Source organism: Oncorhynchus tshawytscha, linkage group LG13 (genome assembly GCF_018296145.1).
Source record: "Oncorhynchus tshawytscha isolate Ot180627B linkage group LG13, Otsh_v2.0, whole genome shotgun sequence".
NCBI classification, from domain to species: domain Eukaryota; kingdom Metazoa; phylum Chordata; class Actinopteri; order Salmoniformes; family Salmonidae; genus Oncorhynchus; species Oncorhynchus tshawytscha.
This window is the reverse complement of record NC_056441.1, coordinates 45,085,206-45,098,656: the sequence shown is the minus strand read 5'-3', so window position 1 is coordinate 45,098,656 and position 13,451 is coordinate 45,085,206. Positions and strand designations below refer to the sequence as shown.

The 13,451-nt window shown below is 41.7% G+C and overlaps 1 protein-coding gene across 4 annotated transcripts in view; it reads left to right on the top strand.

Moving 5' to 3' along the window:
- Positions 1–13,451, top strand: part of col4a4 (collagen, type IV, alpha 4) — a 142,751-nt gene that overhangs the window by 36,682 nt on the left and 92,618 nt on the right. For all 4 annotated transcript variants that reach the window (XM_024441954.2, XM_024441956.2, XM_024441955.2 and 1 more), the window contains exon 4: positions 1,302–1,376. In XM_024441954.2, coding sequence (XP_024297722.2) covers positions 1,302–1,376 — 75 coding nt within the window. The remainder of the gene's footprint in view (positions 1–1,301; positions 1,377–13,451) is intronic.

The window sequence follows — 13,451 nt, the reverse complement described above, 5'->3', positions numbered from 1 at the left end:
CAGTTAATGATTGTGTTTCAACTTACATATTGAATTGATGATCATTAGCACCTGTTTGGTATAGTTGTTTAATCATGCACCTGCCTATATGCCTACAAAATCCCTGACTTTGTGCAAGTGTACCTACAAGAATGTATGCTTTTTTGAAGGCAAAGGGTGGTCACACCAAATATGGATTTGATTTAGATTTTTCTTCTGTTCACGCACTTTGCATTTAGTTAATTAATAAAAATAATCTATTAACATGTCTATTTTTGAAAGCATTCTTACTTTACAGCATTTTTTCACACCTGCCTAAGACTTTTGCACACAACCAACCGTATGTGAGAAATATTTTGGATATTTTTTGACAGTGGGAATTATTGGCGCAACACCTGTCATAAGTGCAAAGAGGCAGGCCTTCTATGATTTAATAGATTGTAGGTGTGAAGAGTGCTTGATCACTCATTGGCCAAAGAAAACCTGCTCCAAAGCTTTTCATGTGGTTGCTTAAAGTTGTCTATTTACGGTGTTTGATGTTTCATTCTCATAAACTCCAATTCAGCAGGGGTGTCGTTTATTAAATACAGTAGCCTACAGTTACCTAATATTAATATGTATTCAGCTTTTCACATTAACATAATATCCAGTTTAAAGAAAAAAGGAGAATATCTGTTGACTGTTCTGTTTTGTAAAGGTGGTATTTTAATAAAACATAGATGATAGGCTACTGATAAGGTTACTGTGCCATAACCGACTGTCTTACTGCTTTCGATCAGCTTTTATTTGGTCTTAAATATCCACAGTTGCACTGCCTGAAATTGGCACTTTGGCGCACGTTTTAAGGACACACCTTAGATATTTCCAACCCTCGCACCTCAGTGCAAGCAAGCAGATGATAGACAGGTAAATTACCAACACTGGCACAAGGGATTGAAAATAGCAGAGTGCCCATTTTTACAAGTCGAAATTGCCAACGTGTGCATTTGACATTTGCTCTGCCTTAACGCCAGAAATAGAGCCCCATGTGTTAGTTCATGGATAGCCCTGCAAAGGCCTAGGTCATTTTTGTCTGGTGAGGAGTTACTTTTTGTGTGTGATTTTATTGAACCGATAGGCCAGTGGAGAGAAGACAGATAGTAACTGTGTGTTTGTGTCTTGTAGGGGGACCAATGCAATGTGAATAACAGTCGCTGTGTGTTTGTGTCTATCATCACAGTGACTGCATGTTTGTGTTGTGCAGGTGGACCAATGTAATGTGTCTGACAGTGGCTGTGTGTTTGTGTGTTGCATGACAGTTACTGTGTGTTTGTGTCTTGCAGGGGGACCAACCGGAGGGACTCTGTGGGGGGCGGGACTGCTCCACCTGCCAGTGTTTCCCTGCTAAAGGAGCCCAGGTAAGACTCCTTACACATACACTACACACCGTCCAATCACAACATAGACATCCCACACCACACATTCTAACCAGGAATTGCCATAAACCACAGAAGGGGTGCTCAATCCTTGAAGTATGTAAATGAAGTGATGAGGCAGAAATGTCCACACAATTGAAATGCCAACGTGTTTTCAGAGCAAACTTCGACGTCATAACCGTCATGCCAGCCCTAACCGTATGTAACCAGTTTGGATGTATGGTTTATGTGAATGAAACAGCTGTAGTGTTTATAGTCCCATTAGCCAAGTGTCACAACCTTATCAAAATAATTATAGTAAAACAAAAGCTTTCTACTGCAGCTGACCTGAATGAATGAATTGACATAATATGGGGCTATTATGTTTAGTACCCATTAGGGTCATACACAAGTGTTTAGGGATCTGAACACATAACTAAAATGAAAATGGGTCTCCGTGTTCAGATTGTTAACTCAAGAACATGTTTATTCACTGTAACACTTTTTAAACACAGGAACACGTTTATTCAGCACAAGGCGTTTAGGTTTTAAAGGGTGTAAAGCCGTTTTTCATATTTCCCAGCATGCCTTTCCCAGCATGTGAATGTGAGAGACAAGGTTGTTGCAACTCCTATTGTGCTTTATGACCACATACTATACACTTAAAAAAGCCTTTAGTTATGGTCTATTTATCCTCCAGATTTTGGTCTGAAAATCCTGGCTCATGTGCCACATCAGACCTGCAAATCACAATGCTCTGGTTAGTAATTCCTATTGCAATCCAGCCAGAAGGATGATATCCAACAATTTGAATATTTTATCCCCCACAACTTGCCCTCAGAATGACTGCTAAAGGAGAAAAAAATTATAAACAAGACTACCTAAACCACCTAGACTGGAATAACCATCTCAGTAATGGGTGCAATAAGTCCAACACCTGACAGATTGGATTAGTTTATGATAAAAATGTAAGTTATTGATTGTTGTTTAGTGGAAGGTCAATTAATCAATTTGTATGAGGAAACAAATATTAAAACAATCTATTCTAAAAATCAACCTGCACCAAAGCATGCTGGGAAATATGATAATGAGCCTCCCACACAATTGTTTTTCACTCTGACAAGAAACCCAAACCAGCTGCACGCTGTGCCATCGTGCATACATGTATTTTGTCCCCCCACACCAAACGCGATCACGACACGCAGGTTAAAATATCAAAACAAACTCTGAACCAATTATATTAATTTGGGGACAGGTCGAAAAGCATTAAACATTTATGCCAAATTAGCTAGTTAGCTTGCACTTGCTAGCTAATTTGTCCTATTTAGCTAGCTTGCTGTTGCTAGCCAATTTGTCCTGAGATTTAAACATTGAGTTGTTATTTTACCTGAAATACACAAGGTCCTCTACTCTACCAATTAAATCCACACATAAAACGGTCAACAGAATCGTTTCTAGTCATCTCTCCTTCCAGGCTTTTTCTTCTCTTGACTTTTGCGATTGGCAACTTTCATAAATTAGGTGCATTACCGCCACTGGCCTCGTTTGTCTTTCAGTCACCCACGTGGGTATAACCAATGAGGAAATGGCACGTGGGTACCTGCTTCTATAAACCAATGAGGAGATGGGAGAGGCAGGACTTGCAGCGTGATCTGCGTCAGAAATATAACTGATTTCTATTTTAGCCCTTGGCAACGCAGACGCTTGTTGAATAACATAGATTTCTAAATATATTTCGCAACGCGAGCGGTGTGGTCAGCCTATGAGAGACGATGGGAAAGTAAACACTAGTGTTTGAAATCTGAACACTTAGGAGATTTTAAACACAGATGTGTAGGTTAAATATATGTTTCACGTTTCATGGTTTTAGAGTGTAGATTTCTAAGGTTGGAGAATCTCAGCATAGATTTTGAGCTGAAGCTGGTATGGATGTGCCTTCATAAAGGAAACATTGTAACCTTCAGCCTCCCTAAAAATGACTTTCACTCTCTAGAGATTGGGTAGACTATGATAATATGAACATTGAGAAGTATTTACGAGATGTTGAGATTGTCTGGGCTGAGGGCTTTGGGCACTGACCAACAGGGCTATGTATGAGGCTTGGGTTTGGGGGAGGGGGATAGAGAACAAAGTGGGGTGTTAAAATGTGACAGAACGGGTCAAAATAGCAAAATTTGAAATTGTGTTTTTTACATTGGATAACAGTAGAGACTCAGAGCTACAAAATGGTATATCATACACACATTTGAGGAACAATGGGAAAGTAATTTTGCTTTGAAAGTTGATCAACTTCTATACTCACTTATGAGAAAATGGCCTTTGAATGTTTTGGTACTACCACTGGAGAGCTTTTCTTTGTCTACACCCATTCATCATTGTTCACAGCCTCTTAAGCTTTATCCCCACTCATCTCTTTAAGGGTTGAGTTCTGTACTAACAACAGCAGTCAAGTACCCCTGTAAAGACCTTTATTATACACAGATTCAAAATATCTATTGATAACCAATGTGTATTTTGTGGGTGCAGTGGCGATTTTAGCATGTAAATCTTGGTGGGGCAAATACCAGCAAAGCCACTACACAACACAACACTAAACAATACATTAATTGTACTATAACTGTAGCAAACGGTGCCCACAAACATAAAGCTGTCCCAACATCTTACCACTGCTACACCTGGCTATCAGCGGAGCCTTGTCTAGCAGCGAAACAGTTCATTCAGCCTCATTTACTGCCTTAAAAAAAAACATAGCTGATACGGCTGACTTGCTTAAACAAATGTGGTTTCTAATGACAATTGAGATGTACAAACTATGGCATAAGGAGATGACTAGCGGATAAGCGGCAATCTGTAATTTCGATTAAGACAATGTGCGAGCTAGGACGGACATAGTCAATATAAGTATTTGTTTTAGCACTTTTGAAAGGTACAGCGACAGAATTCAGAACATGGGCCGTTCTTACAGTGCTCTCCCTGTACACCAAGTCAGAACCGTAGCATAAATAAAGTGGGCATATAAACAGACAATGAAAGCTCTTACAATATTTGATGATTACATTTCTCTAAAACAGGTTATAAGCTACATGTGCACCACCAAGTCAGAACAGTAGGCAAAATTAAGAGGGGTAAATATACCAAATTAATAGGGTGAGGCACATGAGCTACTAACATCTTACTACACAACATACATTTAGTGTTACTTTCTTAGCTACAGTATACATATCTCCCTGGCATATTACATCATTTATGCAGCAGCATACAATACATTTTTGGATTCACCTTGTTGTGCTGTGCTCACTTGTACATGAAGGTGACGCGGCATTCCTTCGTGGGCAAATTTTGTCATCAAATTCTGTCATTCTCTGGATTTATGGTGCTTCCAAAATATCTGTGAACTCGGAAAAAACAAGGTCGAATCATGATGATGTCATTGATCTTCAGGTCGTAGCTCTAGAAAGAGGCCGGATTTACAATTCCTTGTTTAATGACCGTTCAAAACATATTTTCCCAGTCAGAGGTTGTTTATTCCCTAATTTCCAATTGTCTTGAACTCACTGAAGTCAAGTTTTCGCAGTTCTGAGTTAACAGTTGTTTTGAGCGCGGCACAAATCATGCTTCATTGACAGCATGGCCAATGTTGAATGTTTATAATTTTAAACTTGGAAAAGAACCCCTTAATCCCAGATTTGGGACCACACAGCCACTCCACTGAATAGCAGGCTAGTGATTTCTTTGCAATGCTTGCAGTTGACATTAACCACTGTCACGGATTCCTTCCAAACCACTCATTGTTTAATTTGCTATAGCCAACTTGTTGTGTAATATTTATGTCCAATGGCTGATGAGCACCGATACGTTTTATCTATAATTTATTTTCATTATTTCTCTTCATATGACAAGGATTAAAAAGGATTTTCCAGTAGATTGTCGACTTGATTCATGATGATGACTGCTAGCTAATACTTGAAAGTATGAGTTTGACATGATCAGTCCAATCAAAGCTACTATACATGTAACATGATTTGGCATAATGTTTTCTGTGGCCAATGACCTTGGGCCTTCTTGGATTGTCACTTCTAATGTAACTCTATGGCAGCACCCAATTGACTAGAATTTTCTAGCTCGCCCATTAGACTTGACGGCGATGTAGTGGCCCCATGAGTGACACTGACCCAATCACAGCGCAACACTCTGTATTTTCTGCTGGCTTGCCCCACCAACACAGAAAGCACGAGGCTGAAACACCTGCATTTTGGAGCTGCCTTACTCAAGAAAACAAAAAAAGAGACCATGTCTGTATGCTGCTTTATTAACTCAATGATATATATGGTTTGCAAACTGATATGTGACACGTATTAATTCTGAAATAACATGGAAAAAAAGGCCAGCCCCACCTAAATTTGTATTCCAAATGAAATACAATTTAAAAATGTGGGGATGACGGGTCGCCACTGTGTGGTTGTGACCCAGAGACTCTTGACCATTTATTTTGGGACTGTTCTTATGTCAGAAGATTGTGGGGTGAGTTAGAAGATTTTCTTTTAAAAGTAACTAATATTATTGTTAATTTGAAAGGCTGATATTATGTTTTATTTTGATCCAAATTATATGGACCCTGATTTAACTTTCCTTGTTAATTTCCTTGTTAATTTGTTAATTTTTTATTTTTCATGGCAGATTCTTTATCCATAAAATGAAGTGGGCGGAGAACAAACACCTCTTCACATTGGGCTCCCGAGTGGCGCAGTGGTCTAAGGCACTGCATCTCAGTGCTAGAGGTGTCATTATAGACCCTGGTTTGATTCCAGGCTGTATCACAACCGGCCGTGATTGGGAGCCCCGTAGGGCGGCGCACAATTGGCCCAGCGTCGTCCGTGTTAGGGTTTGGCCGTCATTGTAAATAAGAATTTGTTCTTAACTGACTTGCCTAGTTAAATAAAGGTTCAAATAAAATAAAAGAGAATTTAAATAAAACATTTAAATTATCAGTAAGTGTAAAAATAAAAAAGGAATACATACCATAAAAAAAATAGACAAATTAAAAATGTATCTCGATGTCTCGATATAACCCTGTCTGTTAGCTTTATGTACTCTTGTTTGTATATTTCTGTTTTTGTATTTGTTTTGTTCATAATAATAATAATACATTTTTGTAAAAAAAAATATCAGTCATGCACCCAAGCTAGCTACTTCCAGACACAAATGAGAGAACATCTCACTGAAAATTACTCACCCTAGCAGAGCTGGTTAGGCTGTTTTCATGTTATCCAGTGCTTTGGTGACTGTAATTGTGCTGCTGGCAACAATTTTAATTACTCTTTTTTGCAACGTTTACTGACAACAGCCATATTCAACTGGTGTTGAGCGTTCGTAAATTCATCAGTTATTCTGCGCTCTCGCACACATGAGAGTGCTCTTAAATCGGAGTTTATGGCCAGACTGAATTTACAAACGCACCCGAAATGATTACTTGCATAGGGGAGTCTTTTGTTCAGACATGTAGCTAGCTAGCTAGACAATCAACCATAATCTCAATTCATGACGTTACTACCCTGCATGAATCTGCAGTTAGCTAACCAACCAGGTTCAATGTTAGCTAGCTAAGCATATGGCTCTGAGATACGAATAATAAGATCACATAACGTTAGCTAGCGAGCCAGCCATCTAACGTTAGCTAGCTAACAGTACACTTTAACTTGAAATGAAATGACTTTCTTACCCGTATACATCATAGATGGACACATCTCCTGTGTTTGCCCTTAGTTTGAAGATGTAATCTGGAGACAGGTGTTTTCTCCATCTCCTTAGCTCTCATATTCGAATTCCACTGAAATCGGTCCTCCAGAAAGTGGAGAGTGCCAGATCTCCCCAAGGAGATGTGGGTGTGGAGTCAGGTGCAGGAGAAACAAGTTCCAAAGCAATGGGTGTTTATTTTAACTAGCTCAAAAAACAACAGGACACCGGACTACAGCAATAGCCACGAAAACCCCACACAGACAGAGTCCAGGGAAAAACACCTGTAAAACATGAGCTAATAAAACCTAATATGCCTAGTTTCCTGAAACGGTTCACAACTGGTCCCAGTGTGTTTCTGGGGTAGAGAGTGGTAAAACGCTGCCCAGTGAGTGTGTTAATGGAGAAAAGAGGCTTATAGTGAGACACAGCTAATGGGATTAGTGGTGTTCCATAACATGAGGGGATATTCCTCACTGCACACACACACACATTGGCCTGGACCCTTTATCGTCGACATGGAGCCCCGCTGATCCATCACGACTGGACAGAAGACGTTATCGCCCGTTGTGGTCTCAACAGGCTATTCTGTTACGATGTCACCGAAGAACGATCTACTAGCCCCGGCCCGCTAGCTGTTCTGAACCCTGTGACTACCCAACAGAACTCTGACTCACCTATTGCTGCTCTTTTGACCCTATGATCACTTGGCTGCACAGCTAATGCCCCACTGGACTGTTTCAATAACACGGTACCTCATTTTGTTTACCTGTTGGCCCCAGCCTTGAACTCAGGTCCTGTATGCACCTAACTGACCCGCTCTGGCCATTCATCGCCATTTACCCGTTGTTGATTGCTTTATGCCTCTTTCTAATGTCAATAAGCCTTGTCTACTGCTGTCTTGGCTAGTTTTTACTGTTTTATTTCACTGTAGAGCCTTCAGTCCCGCTCAAAATGCCTTAGACAGCTCTTTCGTCCCACCCCACACACATGCGGAGACCTCACCTGGCTTAATTGTGCCTCCGGAGACGAAACCTCTCTCATCGTATCTCATCGCCTAGGTTTACCTCCACTGCACTCACATCCTACCATACCCTTGTCTGTACATTATGCCTTGAATCTATTCTACCATGCCCAGAAATCTGCTCCTTTTATTCTCTGTCCCCAACGCACTAGACAACCAGTTCTTATAGCTTTTAGCCGTACCCTTATCCTACTCCTTCTCTATTCCTCTGGTGATGTAGAGGTTAACCCTAGCACTGTAGCCCCCAGTTCCACTCCCATTCCCCAAGCACTATCATTTGTTGACTTCTGTAACCGTAAAAGCCTTGGTTTCATGCATGTTAACATCAGAAGCCTCCTCCCTAAGTTTGTTTTGTTCACTGCTTTAGCACACTCCGCCAACCCTGATGTCCTTGCCGTGTCTGAATCCTGGCTTAGGAAGGTCACCAAAAATTCAGAAATTTCCATCCCCAACTTCAACGTTTTCCGCCAAGATAGAACTGCCAAAGGGGGTGTAGTTTCAAACTACTGTAGGAATAGCCTGCAGAGTTCTGTCATGTTATCCAGGTCTGTGCCCAAACAGTTCGAGCTTCTACTTTTAAAAATTCACCTTTCCAGAAATAAGTCTCTCACTGTTGCCGCTTGTTATAGACCCCCCTCAGCCCCCAGCTGTGCCCTGGACACCATATGTGAATTCATTTCCCCCCATTTATCTTCAGAGTTTGTACTGTTAGGTGACCAAAACTGGGATATGCTTAACACCCTGGCCATCCTACAATCTTAGCTTGATGCCCTTAATCTCACACAAATTATCATGGAACCTACTAGGTACAACCCTAAATCTGTAAACACTGGCACCCTCATATATGTCATCCTGACCAACCTGCCCTTTAAATACACCTCTGCTGTCTTCAACCAGGATCTCAGCGATCACAGCCTCATTACCTGTGTCCATAATGGGTTTGCGGTCAAACAACCACCCCTCATCACTGTCAAACGCTCCCTAAAACACTTTAGCAAGCAGGCCTTTCTAATCGACCTGGCCCGGGTATCCTGGAAGGATATTGACCTCATTCCGTCAGTAGAGGATGTCTGGTTATTCTTTAAAAGTGCTTTGCTTGCCATCTTAAATAAGCATGCCCCATTCAAAAAATGTAGAACTAAGAACAAATATAGCCCTTGGTTGACTCCAGACCAAAGTCTTCGAAAGCCGAGTTAACAAACAGATCGCCAACCATTTCGAATCCCACCGTGCCTTCTCCGCTATGCAATCTTGTTTCCGAGCTGGTCATGGGTGCACGTCAGCCACACTCGGGGTCCTAAAACGATATCATAACCGCCATTGATAAAAGACAATACTGTGCATCCGTATTCATCTACCTGGCCAAGGCTTTCGACTGTCAGTCACCACATTCTCATCGGCAGACTCAACAGTCTTGGTTTCCCAAATGACTGCCTCGCTTGGTTCACCAACTACTTCTCAGATAGAGTTCAGTGTGTCAAATTGGAGGGCACGTTGTCCGGACCTCTGGCAGTCTCTGTGGGGGTGCCACAGGGTTCAATTCTCAACTTTTTTCTCAGTATACATCAATGGATGTCGCTCTTGCTGCTGGTGATTCTCTGATCGACCTCTACGCAGACAACACCATTCTGTATTCTTCTGGCCCATCTTTAGACACTGTGTTAACAAACCCCCAGACAAGTTTCAATGCCATACAACACTCCTTCCATGGCCTCCAACTTCTCTTAAATGCAAGTAAAACTAAATGCATGCTCTTCAACCGATTGTTGCCCGCTCCCGCCCACCCGACTAGCATAACTCCTCTGGACGGTTCTGACTTAGAATATTTGGACAACTACAAATTCCTAGGTGTCTGGTTAGACTGCAAACTCTCCTTCCAGACTCACATTAAGCATCTCCAATCCAAAATTAAATCTAGAATTGGCTTCCTATTTCGCAACAAAGCCTCCTTCACTCATGCTGCTAAACATACCCTTGTAAAACTGACTATCCTAACGATCCTTGACTTCGACGATATAATTTACAAAATAGCCTCCAACACTCTACTCAGCAAATTGGATGTAGTCTATCACAGTGACATCCATTTTGTCACCAAAGCCCCATATACTACCCACCTCTGGGACCTGTGTGCTCTCTTTGGCTGGCCCTCACTTCATTTTCATTGCCAAACCCACTGGCTCCAGGTCATCTATAAGTCTTTGCTAGGTAAAGCCTCGCCTTATCTCAGCTCACTGGTCCCCATAGCAACACCCACCCGTAGCATGCGCTCCAGCAGGTATATTTCACTGGTCATCCCCAAAGCCAACACTTACTTTGGCCGCCTTTCTTTCCAGTTCTCTGCTGCCAATGACTGGAACGAATTGCAAAAATCTAAGCATCAGCTATCTGAGCAGCTTTCCGATCATTGCACCAGTACATAGCCCATCTGTAAGTAGCCCACTCAACTACCTCATGCCCATACTGTTATTATTTTTTTTGCTCCTTTGCACCCCAGTATCTCTAGTTGCACATTCATCTTCTGTACATCTATTACTCCAGTGTTTAATTGCTAAATTGTAATTATTTCGCCACAATGGCCTATTTATTGCCTTACCTCCTTAATCTTACTACATTTGCACACACTGTATATAGACTTTTCTATTGTGTTATTGACTGTACGTTTGTTTATCCCTTGTGTAACTCTGTGTTATTTGTGTCGCACTGCTTTGCTCTATATTGACCAGGTTACAGTAAATAAGAACTTTTTCTCATCTGGCCTGCCTGTTTAAATAAAGGTGAAATTAAATTAAAGAAACACGTGTGTGTGCGTGCACATGCATGTACTCAGTACAGATGCACACACATACAAACTCATACACACCCCGCCCTATACCCACCCTGCTGAGATGTCGGCACACTGACCTAATTGTGTGCCAGCTTGATGAGCCTTATTACGCTCACTCCCATTCAGGTGTGTTGCCATCGCAGGCCTATGTTGTAAATACTGTTTATCCCGCCACAACACATTACAGCAATATTCCATCTTCACATCTGCTCACAAAATGTAAGTCATGCTTGTCAATGAGAGTCAGAGAGGTTTAGCTAGATGGCCAGGCTGTTTTGTGTATTCTGGAATGTGGCAGTGTAAGGGCACAGATGCCACAAAGGCAGCCAGATTCCCAATGATATCCTTTAACAGAAAAGTGACACATTTACTGCTTCCTTGTAAAGCAGAAGAGCACAATAACAGTGAGCCGTGCAGTAAAGTGAGTGTGCACAGGTGCTCAAATATGCTTTGTGAGCCAAGATAGACAAGACACACACGCACACAGGCATGTATGCACAGACATGTAAAGAGAATACACACAAATGCATACACATGTACTCACACACGCACACATGCATGCATGTGCACACATACACACACACACCTGTTCATTGATGAAGTGCCCATTCAGAAGGCCTCCTCTTTAATCAGTCTATAGTAGCAGGGGGAGCGACTGGTGAGAGGGGACTGGAGACATCCCTAGAATGTGGAAGGATGAAGAGCTCAGTCATAAATTAGTAATGATTACAGACTTACATTACAGCATAGCCCCTGGCGCTAGCACACAGCTACTAATGAATACAGAATATACAGTGCATTTGGAAAGTATTCAGAACCCTTCACTTTTTCCACATTTTTTGTTATCTTACAGCCTTATTCTAAAATGGATTGTACAAAAAAAATCCTCATCAATCTATACACAATACCCCATAATGACATAGCAAAAACAGGTTTTTAAGAAATGTTTGCAAATATATAATAATAAATAAACTGAAATATCACATTTCCACAAGTATTCAGACCCTGAATTGCCACTAGTCAGATACCTGCTCTCCTGGTCCCCTCCCCCCACTACCCTTATAGATACCCACCCAACAAACAATGAAAATTACCATTTGTTAAGTCCAGGTAGCCCCTCCCTCTTTCAGTGTGTTTTTTTTCCCATTTGGTGCCAAATGAACATGACCCTGTTGGCATCATGAAAAGTGTGAGTAGAGGTGTGCTGACACTCCAACCAGAAATTTTGATATTTCATAAGTCCAGAAAAGGTGCTCAGTCCTCACACACACACATACTGACTTTGATCTCTCTCCTTGATTTCCACAATAACTAGATGTCTGACCTCTCGACACCTCAAAAAAATCTTACAATTGCGACAAAACACACTCTTGCTAACACACCTGTATTTTATGTATGATTTGTGTGGTAAATGCAGGTAAACGCTTCTTTGAAATTATGTACGAGTTGGTTAAACGTTGGAGTTGGAACCACTACATGTTCTGCTGATGGGTGTACTGGTCAAGGCCTGGTAACAGGCTGTAGGAGCTACAAACTTGTTGTATCTGAGTTGGTTAAATGTTGGAGTTACTTGTACTGGTGGTGAGTGTACTGGCCTGGTCCAGGCCTTGCTTGCGGAGACCTGGTGAGAGGCTGTAGGAGCGACTAGCTGAGTTGTATTTAGACAGCTGGGCACGACTCTAATTTGCTGTACTAGGCTGTCCATGGCCGGGCTCACACAATGGCTGCTGTGACACAAACTGAATGGGAATCAGGGGTCTTAGTGATTTTCACAGGCTTGCGAGCTGGGAGAAAGACAGGGGCACGTAGAGTGTTCAGCACTGAGCTTCTGTCACATCCACTCTGAACACGCCAGTCAACACCGGCTCTATTCCCTAGTGCCGCACACACTTACACTAAGACAAAGACGCACACATAAGTAGACACCCACACATACGCATAGAGTACATGTTCCCCGGCATACACTTTAGAATACAGACACATTAACTCACTAGCATAAACGTTACAGTTCTATTCAAGCAAAACACACACTTTTACACTCACACTGTGTGACTCTATCCACTGGGGTATTGGTTGACACTGTGGCTAGATTGTGTGTGTGGGAACAGCCTGCTACAGTATAAACTAAGTCAGAGCTGTGCCTCCCTGGTATAGACCTAGACCCATAAAAATAGAACAACGTCCTGCTTTACTCTTATGGGTAGCTACACCCGCTATGGCCACCAGTCCACCCATCACAGAAAATGTACTTCAATGGGAATGTCTGTTCTAGTAATTATATTTCTCTGTCTGTAGACCAGTAGACCAGGGAGACTAGTAGCTAGTCTCAGACGGATAATATGAATCAATATATGAATCAAAGTGTGTGTGGGGTGTATGTGTGTGTGCGCGTGTGTGCAATGCCCCCTACTGCCCCCTGTAACTTGAATGGGGCACACCCTAATTCCAAAAGTCTTTTGACTATGTAAAAATCACTACATTGACTTATTGAATGTCT